The 17,230-nt window shown below is 41.3% G+C and overlaps 1 protein-coding gene across 2 annotated transcripts; it reads left to right on the forward strand.

Moving 5' to 3' along the window:
• Window positions 1-4,423: 4,423 nt before the first annotated feature.
• On the forward strand, window positions 4,424-15,875 carry pmp22b (peripheral myelin protein 22b). Of its 2 annotated transcripts, none has more exons than XM_041815506.1 (5): window positions 4,424-4,581; window positions 5,165-5,255; window positions 5,502-5,595; window positions 8,531-8,671; window positions 12,357-15,875. In XM_041815506.1, the coding sequence occupies exons 2-5, from the start codon at window positions 5,178-5,180 to the stop codon at window positions 12,515-12,517; spliced, it is 474 nt and encodes a 157-aa protein (XP_041671440.1). In that variant the 5' UTR covers window positions 4,424-4,581; window positions 5,165-5,177; the 3' UTR covers window positions 12,518-15,875. The 2 variants fall into 2 exon arrangements, with proteins under 2 accessions (XP_041671440.1, XP_041671442.1); XM_041815508.1 differs by having other exon boundaries at window positions 4,436-4,585.
• The last annotated feature ends 1,355 nt before the right edge of the window (window positions 15,876-17,230 follow it).

A 17,230-nucleotide genomic window follows, 5' to 3' on the forward strand; every position in this document is an offset into this window, starting at 1 on the left:
GAGCACGGTGGAAAAGCCTCTGTTTTCATTTGAGTGTGAGAACACACACACAGACGTCCAGGAAGTGTGAGCTAAGTGGTGAGGAGAATAGAGAGTGGATGTTGACAGGGGTTATCTGAGGTCAGGCGGCTCCTAAGCTTCTCTGGCGGCCGGCTAATGTGGAGAAAGTTTCCGAGTAGCTGAAACATTCAATGAGCGGGATGCTCAATCAATATTAGACCATTTTCAGAACTGAAGTTGTAATGGTTTGATGATTTGGGAACGTGATCAGTGAAATTAACACTGACGGGAGGTTAGAATGTGTGCAGAGGGAGGCAGAGCGAAAATGTCACTTCATACCTTTAAATATTTACAGTTTCAACAGCTCCTGAAACTTCCTCATATCTCCACTGGAATTCCATTTAAAGCAACACCCACATTTATGAGACCAACCTCACTTCAAACTTGAACACACACATTAACAACAGGGGCTGTGGTGCCTGTTCAGGGTGGAACTCTGTCCCACTCCCACTGGAAGTGAGTCATGCCAAACAGAGGAGAGCCCCCTGATGCTATCTCTCTCTCTCTGGTGATACGCCGGGCCGGGCATACCCATCCACACTTTCACACATACTGTGAGTCACGAGGCTGACTACATGACGGCCAGAGGGGAACTGACCCACGCTGTAGTACAATATGATAATGTTTGTGTTTGTAATCACCAAGGCAACAGAAGGCTGAGTATGTAAGAGAGTAAGCTATTATGGTAATAGTCCAAAGATAGCATACTGTTACTATAATGTAATAGATACCCAAAGGCAATCAGCATATTATATAATAACGTGTTAAAATGGTAACGCTTTACAAAACGTGACCAAAGGCATTACTTAATATGTAGATGATGACTGACTTCCCATTCATTTCATTGGATGGGTAATAGTGGGGTTTCCATCAAAATGAAACAAATTTTCAAGAAATCTGGTAAAAGAAAAAAGCAAATTCATACATCTTTCCATGCACTGCTGTTACGTGAGTATTAGGAGTCCACAGGTTGACTTTATTCATAAACAAACTCTAGGAGTTACACTTATTTAAATAATATGGCAAACATTACAGGATAAGCAACATTTCAAACATTAAACTGAATAAAAGTTTGGAGGTCTGATCCTGGATTAAATCATGTACAGCTTTTCATAGAAGCAGCTGATAACAGTGGCTTCCTTTAGCCCTGTTAGCTTTAGCTAAAGCTAGCATAGCTTTGTTAGCTACATAGCTAATGTCACTATGCTAGCTACAATAGCTTTAACTAGAGCTAACAAAGCTAAAGTGAACCACAGTTCACATAACTACTTCTAAAAACTGTTCTAGCTTTAGCAAACGTAGCATGATCTAATGTAGTTAATGTAGTTTTGTTTGCCGTTGCTTTAGCTATGCTAGTTATGTACCTATGTTACCTATGAATCTTTTGTAGCCAATGCAGCTTTGTTAGCTTTAGATTTAGCTATGTTAGTTACATAGCTTTATCTATGAAGCTTATGTACCTTCTTTAACTTCAGCCTTAGCTACGTTAGCTGTGTTAGAGTGTTTTCATGGTTCTAGCTTTAGCAAGTGTAGCATAATCAAACGTAGCTAATGTAGTTTTGTTTGCCTTAGCTGTATTTATGTTAGTTATGTAACTATGCTTCCTACATATCTTATGAAGCCAATGTAGCTTCTTTAGCTTTAGATTTAGCTACATTATTTACTAAGCTATGTAGCTTATGTAGCTTCTTTAACTTTATCCTTAGCTACGTTAGCTGTGTCAGAGTGTTTTAAGGCTGAGCTTTATTCCTTTAGGCAGAGTGTTTACTTAACTTTACTAAACGTTTCGTAATTCGGCTTTTCCAGGTCAGGTTTTTGACTTTTGGTTTCCTTACTCTTACCTTTAACCATTGGTTCTCAACTGGTGGATTGGGACCCAAAATTTGGTCTTCAAGTTCTTTCCAGTGGGTCTCGAATGTGTGACAGGAAAAAAAAATGTGGCAAAAAGTCTATTTATGGAATAATAATTGAATATAAATGCTGGTTTTCCACAGAAATTAGGCAATTCCTTGAGAAATTACCATACTGCATGCTCTGTCAGGAAAATGGAGTAAAATCTGATGTATGCATGCTTGCTCTTCTGTGATGATGTGCTTTTAAACATGCTTCATGTGGCTCCGCCCACTAGGAAGAAAGTTCTGTCCTCCTCCTCACAGCTACCAGTTGAGATAAAGATCAGGAGAGCCACATTCATTAAGCCAATCCCTTTCCTGTGAGGACGAGGGGCGTGGTCAGGGGCGGAGTCAAACAGCTCAGTAACATTTAAAGCCACAGACACAGTAACAGCTCGTTCTGAACAGGGCTGAACCAGAGGGTTTTTTAGACGTGCAAAAATCCAATACTGGAGTGTTTTTCCAGCAACAAACTTCACAGGCATGTTTTGGGGACTTCTGAGACTAATATAAACTGCTCTTAAAAGGGTAAAATATGTGACCTTTAAATTTGAGTGGTTTGAAAAAAATTGGGGTTGCAATTTGTGTTATAAAGGTGGTGGTGGGTCCTGATGCCTGACCAGTTGAGAACCAATGTGTTAAACCTTACCCTGACCCTAACCCTTGTGGAAACTGAGTTTTGTAAACAACATTTCTAAACTTATGTGCCTTTAGTTCAGCTTAAAGTGAGCCACACACTACACAACTTTAAGACTTACTTTAGGCCAGTTTTGTCTCCTCGGACTATTGTCGTCGGTCAAGTCTCTTGATTTTTTTGTTCAAAGAATCCTCAAGTGTGATGTCAAATGATTATTTACAGCCTCCTGTTGTATCAGATTCTCCCTGACCTTGAGTTGTAAACATCAATCATGTTTATGTTTGCAAGTCTGCCTCCAACAGAACACCAACAACCAGTCAGAGCATCACTAACCACATGTTATGTATAGATTAACAACTCCCCATCAAATTTGTAAAGATTCTGACAGTATTCAGTTGATCATCATAATGACTTGTTACTCAGGACTGAATCATGACTTAATGGCCTATTTTTATTTTTATGTATTAATGACCTAATGAAGCCATCAGTGGCAGACTCAGGTTGTTTAAAGGGCAAGGGAGAAAATGACAAAAAAGATCAACTGCTGTATTCAGAAAGTTTGAAAAGTTGTTCAAAAACTTGTAGTGAAACAGTCAAACACTAAGCCAACATAAAGGGGGCTTAAGAGGGCAATTAGTCGGTCAAAATTGGTCCACTTAGAAACAAAAAGCCAAATTTAATTCACTTTGAGTGCACCAAAAATGGCAATATGTCAAAATAAGTCCTTATAGAGAGCTTAAAGCGGTGTTGTATACACTTAAAGGGTAATAAGCAATTTTTGTCTAAGAGAACTAAAAGCCATGTTTTATCCACTTGGGGGGGGGGGCACCAAAGACGGCAATACGCCAAATTTTGTCCACTCCGAGAGCAACAAAGAGGGCAATACACCAAATTTTATACACTCAAAAGGTACCAAAGAGGGCAATACACCAAATTTTATACACTAAAAAGGCACCAAAGAGGGTAATTTGCCAAATTTGATCGACTTTGAGGGCATCAAAGAAAGCTCTTTTTCAACTTTTTCCCACTTAGAAGGCACCAAAGAGAGCAATTTGTTGAAATTTGTCTATTCAAATGGGACTTAAGAGGACACTGTCCAATTTTTGTCCACTTAAAGAGAACTTGGCCAGATTTTGTCCACTTACAGGACAACTAACAAGCAGTCAGTTAAATTTTAGTCCACTCAGCGATCACCAAAGAGGACCAGTTTTTTCAATAATAATGTGCCAAAGAGGACACCTTATTGAGCTGATCTATCATAGTGGTATACAAGAGGGCACTTTTGTTGAGATTTTTTTAAATATTAGTGCACCAAGGGGGAGATTGCCCTCTGCCCCCCTCTGTGCCAGCCAGTGCTTTTACCGTCCTGCAGTATCACAGGAAATAAACAAACACACAGTAAACAAATTTGTATTGAAGTCATACATAGAATACATATATTAAAAAAAAACAATACATAAACTTGCCAAAGTAAATCCAAATCTGTTATAATATCAATACTACCTTATTATAATAAATATTATCTGAACAAAAAGCAGCGAAATAGACTTTTTGAAGGAAGTGAAACTGTATGACAGGGGTCATAACAGTGATAAAACCTTAAAAAAGTCAGAGTGAAGACCCCAAAAATCCTCGAAAGCTCTCATCTGCTTGTCGTTACCACAAAAGCCAAACAATGCTGCGGCAGGTTCCCCCCACACACTCCAGTAAGTTAGTAACTAAGGCAACCCGTGCGCTATTACGCACGAAGCGTCTATATTGGGCAGCCTGGCGCTGGACCAGAGGGTCACTCCATGACGCAGCGACGCACGCAGGGCGTTGTTCTTCCATAATGAGACACTTTATAACAGAACGTCAGCCCCTGGCATCAATCTAGTCTGAGAGCGACTTTTGGGACTGAAGGACTACCGCTGTTGGACTCTTTGGGGGAACGTTGATTTTTGCTTCTTGGAAGCCTGAAACTCTTTTTCTTGTGGAAATAACTCGCGCTAAGTAAGTAAGTGGACTTTGGTCGCTTAGATTTCCTTATATTCAGCTGCTCTCCAAGGAGGAAACACGATTTTCACTGGGATACCTGCTGCTCCATTACGCACACAGATTAAAGAGTGAGCTGTCACCGCCATTAAGCTTATTTGAGGAGGAAAGTGAACTTTTACCCGACGAATGCAGTAGAATTAGAGGGAATATGACTTTTCTGCATTTACGTTTCACCTCATAACTCTTGACTGAAATATTTCCAATTTGACAGAAACGGGATATTGACAGAGTATCCAAAGGGACAAAAACTGACGCAGATGGAATGATCTGACTTTTGAATCTTCTAGAAACACCATTCAAAGTTTACTCCTGCCTCTCAGCTTAATGCTAACGCTCCCACTTAAAAATATGTTTTATTTTGATGTTTAAACGATAGGTGTACGCTTTTAACGTAGTCCTGATTTAGATTCTGTGAATGCTCTCCGTGCTGAACGTGCTGCAGCGACACACCCATGTCCCAACACTCTGACATCTACACAAACACTCACCCAGACTCACTCCCTGACAGACACTCTCTCCTCTTCTCATTGCTGCTCAGATCGTCTGGCAAGATGCTGCTCCTACTACTGGGAATCATCCTCCTGCACGTCGCTGCTCTGGTTCTCCTGTTTGTATCAACGATAGTCAGCGTGAGTAAAGCCATCTCTTTTTATTTGCACTTTTTCTTCAGTCAGATGCAAATCTAAAGATGCGAAATAGGATTGTAATCTACTAAAACATGCTTTTGGAGGCAGTAAGAGTCTTAAACTTAAAGAAAGAACCATAATATTTCATTTTTTTATCAGCAATTACAGCACAGTTGCTTTTGTACCTATGCTCCAGGAGTTTGCACTGTTCTCTTGTTTGCTGACAGTATTGTATGTTGTTGACACCAGGTATGGACGTCAAGTGAAACTAGCACCTCAGACCTCTGGTATAACTGCTCTACTGCCAATGGAGGATACCACTGTGACCCAGCATCAACTGGAGGTCAGACACCTGCTTGCTTTTCATGATACCCCTTTAAAACAATGTTAAAAACTGTACACTTTAGGCCTTCCTGTGCTGTCAGGCTTTAAAATATCTTCTGGATTTCTCCTCTCAGTGGCTCTGCTTTGGATAAATTGGTCTCCATGTGAAATATTTGCACTGAAGCTAGTTGAGCTGTGTAAAATGGCTTAATAGAATCCAACATTTAGCACGTTGATGGTGTGGGTGTGTCACGGCTCCACTGGGACTCTGGTGCCATCTAGGGCAGAGAATGTGGCAGTGCCGTCTTGAAGTGAGAGCTGATAGGCTGCCACCGTATAAATAGTCGTGGTGTGATGTCCATATTCAGGTCTCATGTCGGGGGAGTCCATAGTGACAGGAGTTTGGGAGTTGTGGGAGATCTGGGTGGGGCTGCAGGGAGTATTTAAAGTTTTAAATCTATGTGTGACGGAGTGTTTGAAAGCAGGGAGACCTTGGACTACCTCATGCAGAACATAGCATGCTGCTGCTGGGTCACGCCCAGTGTCAGATCAGAGTGTCCAGTGTTAGTTTGCAGGGATCATTAGGACAATTTAAGGCAGCAGCTGCAGCCTTAAACAGATTTATTTAGACATGGCCAGCTGGCTCTAGGTGTTTGAATTCAATCAGAGAAAAAGGGAGTGTGGGTATTCAGATTTTATTAAATCATGAATAATGCAAGATCACTGTTTAGGACCAGCATGTTTTGTTCCCAAATGTTCAGCCGCAGAGTTGCAGGAGCCGCTGGGCCACAGCCGGGGTGATGTCATTTGTCTAGAATGATCCGCGCTCAGCTCAGCCAGTGTGTGTTTTGTCAGGCCGGCCGGCCGGCAGCGCCTGCATAACCCTGCCAGGTAGTTTGATGGCGCAGCCAGTTTGTTTGACTTGCTTTCATTAGCGAACTGACGCACTGTGTTTATTTAAGAAGGCGCGTGTTCTCTGTGCTTTGGCTTTGCGAGATGGAAGATAGAGGTCTGCTCTCACGTGGACGCCAGGCCTATGTTCAACAGGGCTTTTCTGAAGCTTTGCTGAGCAATCAAGTTCCTTCTCCGGTGAATCATCATGGTTGTTTTTAGGCGTTTTCTCAGCTACCAAAACATTGCCTGTACGTTTAAGTGAGAAATATTCATAAAGCAATCACGTGCCAAACTTCACATCCTCACAGAATTCACTCCCTCTCAATTTAGCCACTTAAAAAAGAACGTCTTCTTCCCTCACAGAGGCCTTCAATATATAAACAGTGAAGTAAACATATTTTGCGCTACTCATCGGCACAGCTGGGCCTTGAGACAGAGGCTATTTAAAGTTATTTTCCTGTTTTGAGTTACAGAAGAATCTTTGTGTTTCTGCGCCGAAATGCCACAATAAGAAACCACAGCATTCATGTGAAATTTGAAATATGACTCAGACTTGCTTATCAGGGATATTCTGAGCCTTGAACTGCGCCTCATGCGAGGAAATGCCCCCTTGTCACCATTTCCTACTACTGGTCAGCAGAGGAAGGAAGGACGACAAGATGTATGTTTATCAGAAAGCAGAGATGATGTATTGTCATATTTACAGAGAAAGGAGGGGGCTATTCATAGGACAGGGATGGAAAATTTCACCCATTTCTCACAGTGTTATCACAGTATTATGTAACATCTGAAGACAGGATCATTACAGTGGAATCTAATTGTTGGTCTGGTGTGGTATTGTGCATGGAGATTTGCAGCGTGTCATGTTTCCCTTCATATCTCATCCTGGAGCCAGTGATCATGAGGGCATACTTTAGTGCTCTTATTAAGGGTAACCTGACTCTACACTGTGCAATCAGTCAGTATGCTAGTCCCCTTTAAATCTGTAAGAGATCGTCCTTGTGTTTTCCAGGAAAATGTTGCTATTCTTTGATCATAGAAAACAGGAAGTTAGCAAGCTGGGACTTGCTTTCATCTGAGGTTAAATGTGGCCAGTGGAAATCATAAGATCTCACAAAGCGAGCTGTCTCATTCCCTAAATATACTTTCTCTTTTATGAGGGCTTATAAATTATGAATACTGCCCTTTTTTCCATGCTTTAAGTGCCACCACTTCTCCATTAAACCACAACATGCATTTGAATTACATAATGCAAGAGAATCAATAAAGCAAAGATGCCTGGGGAACTTCAAGGGGGCACATCAGACATTTGAATGTCAGAGGCAGCGTGCATACAGATGGAGCCACGGTAAATCCAATTTTATTGGCTTGACTGGAATATTTTACAAATCGAGGATAGGGCGGAAGCAAGTGGATAGACTTGTTATGTTCTTCGTGGTCAAGCACCTTGATAAACCAAGGATGCTACCAAAACATGGCAGTAACAGCAGGCCTGGCTAAAAAGAAGGGTTGGGTGGATTCAGAGATGGTAGAGAGGTAACCTGAGAGGCAAGACAGGCAGCCTGGATAACCCTCAGACAAGAAATAGACCCCGCTAGGAAGTCATAGGATTCCTCACATTGTGGAACGAAGAAGCCCAGATACAACCGCTCTCAGATTGATAGCAAAGGTAGACTCTAGTCTTCTTTGTCAATACAGGTATTTAATGGGTTAATGGCTTCTAGCAGCCAGGCCTTGGAGGACTAACAAACAATCAATGTGATGCATTTAGTCGTAGGTCTTTCTCTAAGGGGCTCACAGAGCTTTTAGGAACCAGATACCTAGCTTCCATTCTTGTGGGTCCATTACAAATTCCCAGAAGTAAACATAGCCAAGGCAAGCTCATTATGTTCTCTGTGAGAGGATGCAGACACAAGATTAGTCAAGCACACTTTGGCATTTGTTTTGGTTATTTGTACTCTTCCCATTCTAGTTTGCTCATTAAGCCGGTGTGGTATGCTTTTGGATAATGTCCACTGTCGGTCCGGTTATTGACAAGTCTCTCCTTCTTCCCTTCGCAGAGTGGATTCAAGCGGTCCAGGCCCTCATGATCCTATCCATCATCTTCAGCTGCCTGTCTCTCTTCCTCTTCTTCTGCCAGCTCTTCACTTTGCAGAAGGGCGGACGCTTCTTCCTCACTGGAACCTTCCAGATCCTTGCCAGTAAGTTGGATCAACCATATAAATCCACTGACAACATAACTGACATTTAGATAAACATGACCCAGATACAGTCTCCGCTCCTCTCTTGGATAAATCAATTGGTCCTACGGTTCTGTTAAGTGTCAGACATTTTCAGTTCAGGTTGGTATGTTCTCGGCCAACCTTTACTTGGTTATAAGCCAAGAAACATGTCTTTCAAGTGCAACTCTTTGGCCAATCAATACAATAACACTTGTGTTAGACAGGAACACAAACCACCAACAGATGCTCAAACTGCCTGCCCTGTTGCCAGGAATTGATTTAAGAGAGTCAGAGCCAGTAACTAATGGTTTAATACCCCACTTGTCCATTGTACTTCGTGCCCTTTCGCTAGAGAGTGGTTCCACTGCCATGCCATTGTTTCCCCTCTTGGCAGCCCTTTCCAACATCCCAGGTTTTTTTGTTCTCTGCTGTGCCAGTGCATTGACTGGTACCCAGGTGCCCACTCAGCCAAAACAGGAATGACACCGGGCTAACTGCCAGTCGCGCAAGTAGAAATGTCAGGAAGGCTGGCTGGCGCTGCGGGGGTCCAGCGAACTGATCATTCCTTGTCTGAAAAGGGAGGTGGGCTGTGTAGGGAAGGCTTGAAACTGGTTTGGGCTCAGTAAACATGAATCCCTGTGAGTAGGGATTCCCTCTAAGTCGGGCTGTCCTTGGGTACAGTTTTCAGTCATCAGCTTTTAGTCACTGGTATTAGCCATCTCCTAACTTCTTATCTCATCTATTTGTGGGGAACAGTATACAATTTAAGATAAGACTGGAAAAGATTGTTTTAAGTATTAATGGTGGACAAATTGCAGATGCATGATGTAAGAGTGTGCGCCTAAATAAAATTACCATAGCGCTGAGCATCATTTGGACTTTTAAGAGAAATTTTTAAAAGTCAGCAGCAAAACAAAATCTGTCTCAGTATCAGTATCAAGATACCTATAGAATATGAAGGAGGCAGATGTAACTTCTTCACGTAACGTATTTTGTGCCTATTCTTTGGAGTGGCAGGGATCCCGTTGGAATTCAGATACCAAAATGTAGCACTGAAATCTGTCTTGTGATTCGGTACCCTTGGTATCAGCTGTCTTGGTACTATATTTCAGTAGTCACCCCTACATATGAAAATCTTTTCTTACAAATGGACTGAGATGTTCATCTTAGTCTATTAGCTTGATGCTGACATGTTAGAAGGTGTCATTCAGATTCAGCATTTAGCACCTGATGTAATATAAACGCACAAGACAATCTTTTTAACTTGAAATTGGTATATAATTAATGAACTTGAGCTTGCATTGTGGTTTTCCTAGTTGTCTGACCACTCAAAGCACTTTTTTACACAGCAGATCATACTTACCCATTAGCACATTGATGATGGAGGCTGCTAAGTAAATTGGCTATCAGTATTAATTAGTGGTAGCATGTTGAGGTTAAGTGTCTCATACAAAGACATATTGACATGTGGCTGCAGGAGCTGGGGTTCAAACCTCCAGCCTCCCAGTTGAGAGACAACCAACCATACCCCAAAACCACAGCTGCCCTTGACAATTTAAACTATGTTTAATAGACAGTTTCTTAATTTAGGAGATTCTAAGTACGTTTCTTAGCATCTCAAGCTGTACTGCTACACTTTGGCCATTTGCTTTCTTCTCATATAATTGTGCAGACTGCTTTGAGATGCACCACCTGCACTGTAAGACTGAACAATAAAAGGGTTGTTGAAACACTGAGTTGTGTTAACTTAAAATTCCAAAATAGCTATTTCAGCTTTTTTTTCTGAGGCAATAGAACACATTTTTAGTTTTAAGTAAACTGAACTCAATCACTGAGAATTTTTTGTTACAGTACTCAAATTATTTGTCAGTCATCCCTTAATCTGCATTGTTTTCTCAAAATGCCCTTGGGCAGTAGACAGTTTTGCACCATGAGTGAAGTTACCCACTCAGCTAGAGAAATCCAGCTCTCAAGACCAATGTCAACATAGCAAGGATGATAAACTGGACCCAGTGGAAGAGTGCTTCCTGGATCAAAGTGTACCTTTCAGTCTTTGTTACTTGTATTCAAATTAGCTTACTTTGGGTGGCATGAGTGTTCACAATTAAAATATGTGAAAGACATAAGGCAGGGGTATCCAAGCTAAATGGTCCCCTTTAGATCATAAGGCTTGTGCTAGATTGTATTGTACTTTTTAGTTCAGCACAAGGCAGTGCCACTATGCTACATCTGTAAACAAACTTTTTGACATGAAGAATTTATTGGTCTTTTTGTGGCTAAATTAAGACAACACTTTAAATGTTTAACATTTTGGCAACCAAAATAGCAGATAGCAGTGCAAGGGGTATTCCAGAAACAGAGCAAGTGGTAGCCAGGGTTGTGAGCTTTAGCCTTAGTTTTGTAAGCTACATAGCTCCATTATCTATGTAGCTCACACAGCTAATGTAGCTACATAAGCTACATTTGCCATGTTAGAATGTTTTAATGGAGGAAGAGCTTTTTTCCTTTAGGCAGACCATTTACTCAGCATTATTAATGTTAGCTTTGTAGCATCATAAGCATAGACATCTATGAGCTTTCTAAGCTTTAGCTTAAGCTACATAGCTTATGCAGCTAATGGAGCTACATACACAAGCTTTACTGGGCTTTTGTAATGACATCTTGCAGGTCTTAGTCTCTTAACCCTCACCCAAACTTAACTCAAAGTTGAATCTGATTTGATTTAGAAAGTTTTAGGGTGTATTTCAGGCCTCAGTGGCAGTGGTGCAGGGGTTAGCACTGTTGCCTCACAGCAAGAAGGTTCCTGGTTTGTTTCTCGGTCAGGGCTTTTCTGTGTGGACTTTGCATGTTCTCCCTGGCATGCGTGGGTTCTCTCTGGGTATTCGGGCTTCCTCCCACCACCAAAAACATGCTCATTAGGTTGATTAATCACTTTTAATTGGCCGTAGGTGTGAATAAGAACATGCCTGGTTGTCAGCCCTGCGACTGACTGGCAGTCAGTCCAGGGTGTATCCCGCCTCTCGCCCAATGACAGATGGGATAGGCTCCAGCCCCTGTTACCCCAAACAGGATAAGCGGTATAGAAGATGGATGGCTAGGGTGTATTTCCAATCTGGAAGGTGAGGCGTCTCATAGTTAGGATCTGCTAGAAGGGGCATCTGAGAGCATCAGTCTGCAGCCAGACCCCTCTGAAAGCAATGCAGAGCCCTTTTTTTAAACAGTCAACTTTGAACCTGAGCTTGTTCGGACACTTTCTGCTGACTACTGTTCTTTGGGATCTTATGGAAAGCACATCTTACAATGTCTATGGTTCATCCTCCAAATTCTGCACATTTTGCATATAGGATGTTGCATAAGTTATCCACAAAGCCTCTCCTCAAAGGGCCAAGGACAAGATACAGCTATGAAATGGATTTTTAGTTTATTTTTCTGTGACTACCTGACCAGGGGAAACTTGGTTAACTAAGGTGATTGATTGACTAATGTTTGCTCAACTATTTAGAGGCAGGCGAATGTCTTGGAAACACTGACCTGCCGGCTTCCACGGTCAAGCTCGAGTTCAGCACAGGACACAAGAGAGCAGGATACTGAAGTGAAACATGATCTAATAATTCAACAGGAAGATCGCCACCATTACTCAGTGCCCACTTTCTCCTCTCCACAGGTTTGTTTGTGATGAGCGGAGCCATCATCTACACGGTGATGAGTCCGGACTGGGTGCCGGACACAGACGCCTTTGGCTACTCCTACATCCTGGCGTGGGTCGCCTTCCCTTTGGCGTTGGTCAGCGGACTCATCTACGTCATCTTGAGGAAGCGAGAATGAGCCTTCAGTCCATCCCAGTGTTCCCAGTAACCCCCAGCCCAACTGCAAATGTCAGACCCCCTCTGAAGTTTAAGTTCTAAAGCCTGAGTACCAACGGCTAACTGAGCCGAGGCTAATATCGCATTGATGAGGGAAAATACCAAAAAAATCAAATTCAAACAAACAATACTGTCTCAGTTAAATGATGTATATAGTATCTATGGTTTAAAACCTATTTATAACACTTTTTACATATATGTACATAGTTTTTGTGTTGCTCGTCAACAGATACTTGTATGAGCTTTGTTTCAGCTGATTAAGTGCCTTGTGTTCGTTTGTAATGATGAAGTAATTAGATGCTTTTTTGTTGTGTTTTTTTGTTTTAATTGCCAAAGAATTAGCAAAAAGACAAAAAAGTTTCTTGGAGTATATTAACCAAAGTGCATGTATAGAAATAGAAGGGTTAGAAGATTTTAATGATGGGCTTGCTTTACAAAAAAGAGTGGTGACATCCATGGTTGTAGCATAGCCATAAAAGTAGATTTGGTCCTTTTTCTATTTGTGAATTTGCAAGTTTCAGTGTTTTTGTTTTCGGTATTTTTCTATTTCTTATTTTCAACAAAAGATGGTGCTATGTATTTATCATTCCTCTTACTGATAGCAGTCATTTACAAAAACGTTAATTTAGAGTTGAACAGCTTGCCATTAATCACAGCGAGAATCCAACAGAGGTGCCTGACTGCTTCTTTAGGGAACACAGCCGAGTTCATGATGATTTTGTTTCTCCATCAGCTACTGTAAGATAGTAATCTTTGAGTTTGGGGTGATACATGATGAAGTAAATGTCACTTTGAATGTCAGTATTATTCTGCCAGTTTGTGAAGAGTTAGATTACAGCAAAAATTACTTCACATAAGCTTTTTAGCCTTCATTTTCTCTAATTTTGATGTTTGTGTTCACCTCATTCTTAAGACTTTAGAAGCCAAATTGCCTCCTTGCCTGCAATTTCAACATAGTCTGTGTAATGTTCCCTCTGTGCAACAAGTTATGGCTTTCCTAGTCATCCTTTGAATTTCCACTTATATGATATGCCAGATAGACTGTTTCACATAGCCGTCGCATGGGATATGTTTCATTTTCATCTGGGCAACCGCTCATAGTCGATGTTTGGCAAGGGCCGAACTTTGGAAAAATGTCTCGGAGGGGGATTGCATGGACGTTCTGTCTGTTTCAATCATTACAGGCCAATCATACAATCAACATATGATGTAGTGGGCATGCTAAGCTGTGGAAAGTAGCCTACATGATGTGAGCTGGTCAAGCAGCCGTTATCGTTAACTAACAGTGGAGCCGGTTGGTAAATCGAACTCGTTGCAAAGAAAGTCGGGAGAAGGGCAAGAACATATTTTCCACCAAGAAAAACTTCCAGTGTCGTTCTTTGCTCTCCTTTTAACAAAGAAATGTGGTCCGCTTCTGATAAAAACCAACCAGGCTAGTTGCAGGCCCCCATTGTTTACCAGCTTGCAGTACAACTGCTGTAGATACCACCTCTTTCTCATCAAATGACGCTGATAAATCCTGCAACCCTACGCAAGATGCATTGCAAGATGGATCTGCCTGATGACAGACAGGAAATCTGGCAAATCCATCAGCTTTGCAAGGTTAGATTTCCACAGAATGCGCCAATTCATCTCATACAGGTGCCAAAAAAAGTGCCATGACATTCTGCTGGCGGTAGACTCCGCTGCCAAAACGCATCAATTTGATGAGAGCAGATTGACCCATATGGGAACATAGACTCTCAAAGTGCATTTAGTACCTGATACTGTTAAAAAACAAACATGAAATACAACAAAAATGGGCATCGGTTTGGCTGAGTGGGCGAAGTGGGTACCCATGTGCGCAGGCTGTGGTTTTGGTCGCACTGGTCACGGGATCAACTCTGCCATTTTTTCCTGTCTCACTGCAGCCATCCTGTGTAGGTAAAGGTCAAAAAGCCCCAAAATAATCTTCAAAAATACAACACAATTTATCACGACATACTTTGTTGGGTAGTCTCTGCAACAAAGGAAAACATAAACCTTGTAACATAATGTTCTCAACCACAGTAGAAGCCAAAAAATCAGGTATTATTCTCACTTTTTTCATGTTTTTCAAACAAGGCTATCATGATTTTGCAATCCCCCATGAACTTGTAGTCCTCTGGTGGTGAGGGCACATACTGGCAGTTGAAAGAAAACTATGGCATGGATGGAACACCGCAGACTTAGACTATATTGAAATTACAGGCTATTAAAACCATATGATAAAAATGACTATTAAGACAACGGTATCAGTTAATATTACAACAAACAAAGTTAAAGCCATACAAGAGAAATACCACAATAGGAAAAAAGATATTTAGTATTAACTCTGTATATGTAAGAAAAGGACAGAGATGTTTGCAGTGATGATAAAAAATGTCTGTTTCACATACTTGAAGTTTGACATGCTGCAGTCTCTGCCCACTGACGTCTCGATGTTTGTTCTTCTACTGTATGAAACACTGTTTATATGTTGTGCATAACAGATGGTGATGAAAAACCTAGCCTTAAAACATTCACTTACTCAATAAAACAACTCTCACATTATCTAATACTGTGTATTCAACTGTTAAAAGGGACTGGATTCATGCTAAAAATAACGTGCGAGGCCATTGATATGAGCTCGTTCAGGATAACAAGTCACTTTTTGGCTTTGCATGGGGCAACAAGTGTAATAATAACTGTCAGAGAATGACACAAAGGCTGCAACTTCTGAACCACTTTAGAAGCCTTAAGTCCATGTGCAACATTATGAAATATGTAATGTAAATTCCTGTGTACAGTCAAGCCAAGCAAGTCTATTTTACAGTATGTGATCATAATCTGGTAGATCAAATAGTCTGCCTTGTGCATGTGTTTGCAAATGCTGTATGTGACTTGTGTTACCACGCACTGAGGCACAGGCACGGCGGTCTGCACCCAATGCCAGTTATTCAAAACATGCAGCTACTGTTTCACTGTCAACAGTGCCTCTCATATAGCAACAGAAATAAGACGGCTTGGACGTGGTGGGTCTGTCCTCCACTTGACATCTCTGGTGAGACCTTGCAGAGCTATGATGAGGTGGATTAAAGTATTTAATTCAGAGCTTACGCTAGCTAGTCTGCTGTGAGATTTAGCATGATGCTCATTACTGGGTTCAGTTAGAAGAGACTGACTCTAATGACAACTGCCCTAATACTACTTTGTATAAAACAACCAATGTCTATGCCATGTTTACACCTAAACTTCCAAATGCTCTTGATATTACCAAAGCTACTTTGAGTTTAATCATTAAAGGATGTTTCTTACCACCACCATGGAGCATGTTGTGTCTTTCAATGTAACCAAGCCATAAGAGGATGTTTCAAGTAGAAGATACTGTGGAGGTGATGCAATAGCAGGTATAAGGAAGGCTTTCAACAGCCAAACACCAACCCACCCATGCGCTAACTTTAGTTGTTGACCTTAACTAACAGTTTGTCTTCCAAATACTTTAAATACAAATTAGAAAAAGTATTCCAATAATGGAAGACGTGTCTTACTTGCATGCTAGCATCTTAAGAAACTTCCAACAAAGTCCAGCCACATGCTAAAATAAAATCTGACACTACGATGACCTTCATGACTTGACACCTTTGCAAGACAGCAACACATATCTAATACTGACTGAGCACCAGCCCTTGTAAAAGCCAGCCGTGCACAGTTACAGTAAATGATGAAAAAAAACAGTAACACCTTGCTGTAACCTGACCGATTAGCATAAGTGTATCTCATGTGGTCGCCTGAGATCTAATGCTAGCAAGGGTTTATTGCCCCTTTTTTGCCTCCTTGATTCTCTTGTGTTTTTAGTGCTAGCTTCTCCCCCCTTTATTGATGTAATGTGATGTTAGCACAGAAGTTAGCTTTAATGATGCTAGCTGCCTCCCCCTCTAATGTCATCTACTTGGTTTGCTAGTGCTTTAAAATGTAAATTTTCCTCCTTTCTTAGATGTACTACAATGTTAGCACAGAAGTTAGCTTTAATGATGCTAGCTGCCTGCCCCTCTAATGTCATCTACTTGGTTTGCTAGTGCTTTAAAATGTAAATCTTCCTCCTTTCTTAGATGTACTACAATGTTAGCACAGAAGTTAGCTTTATTGGTGCTAGCTGTCTGCCCTTTTACTGTCACCTACCTGGTTTGTTGGTGCTTGTAAAAGTAACACTCTCTCCTTTCTTAGGTGTACTGTGATGTTAGCACAGAAGTTAGCTTTACTGATGCTAGCCGACTGCCCTCTTACTGTCACCTACCTGGTTTGTTGGTGCTTGTAAAAGTAACACTCCCTCCTTTCTTAGGTGTACTGTGATGTTAGCACAGAAGTTAGCTTTACTGATGCTAGCCGACTGCCCTCTTACTGTCACCTACCTGGTTTGTTGGTGCTTGTAAAAGTAACACTCCCTCCTTTCTTAGGTGTACTGTGATGTTAGCACAGAAGTTAGCAATACTGATGCTAGCCGACTGCCCTTTTTACTGTCATTTACTTTGCTGTTGCTTTGAAAGGTAACTCTCCCTCCTTTCTGAGGTGTACTGTGATGTTAGCACAGAAGTTAGCTTTATTGGTGCTAGCTGCCTGTCCCTTCACTGTCATCTATTTGGTTTGCTGGTGCTTTAAAAGGTAACTCTCCCTCCTT

Source organism: Cheilinus undulatus, linkage group 20, assembly GCF_018320785.1.
Source record: "Cheilinus undulatus linkage group 20, ASM1832078v1, whole genome shotgun sequence".
NCBI lineage: Eukaryota > Metazoa > Chordata > Actinopteri > Labriformes > Labridae > Cheilinus > Cheilinus undulatus.

Coding starts and splice junctions, on each gene's coding strand:
- pmp22b (XM_041815506.1), top strand. CDS start 5,178: ATGCTGCTCCTACTACTGGGAATCATCCTCCTGCACGTCGCTGCTCTG. Junction 5,256..5,501: donor TTGTATCAACGATAGTCAGC/GTGAGTAAAGCC, acceptor TGTTGACACCAG/GTATGGACGTCAAGTGAAAC. Junction 8,672..12,356: donor AACCTTCCAGATCCTTGCCA/GTAAGTTGGATC, acceptor TCCTCTCCACAG/GTTTGTTTGTGATGAGCGGA.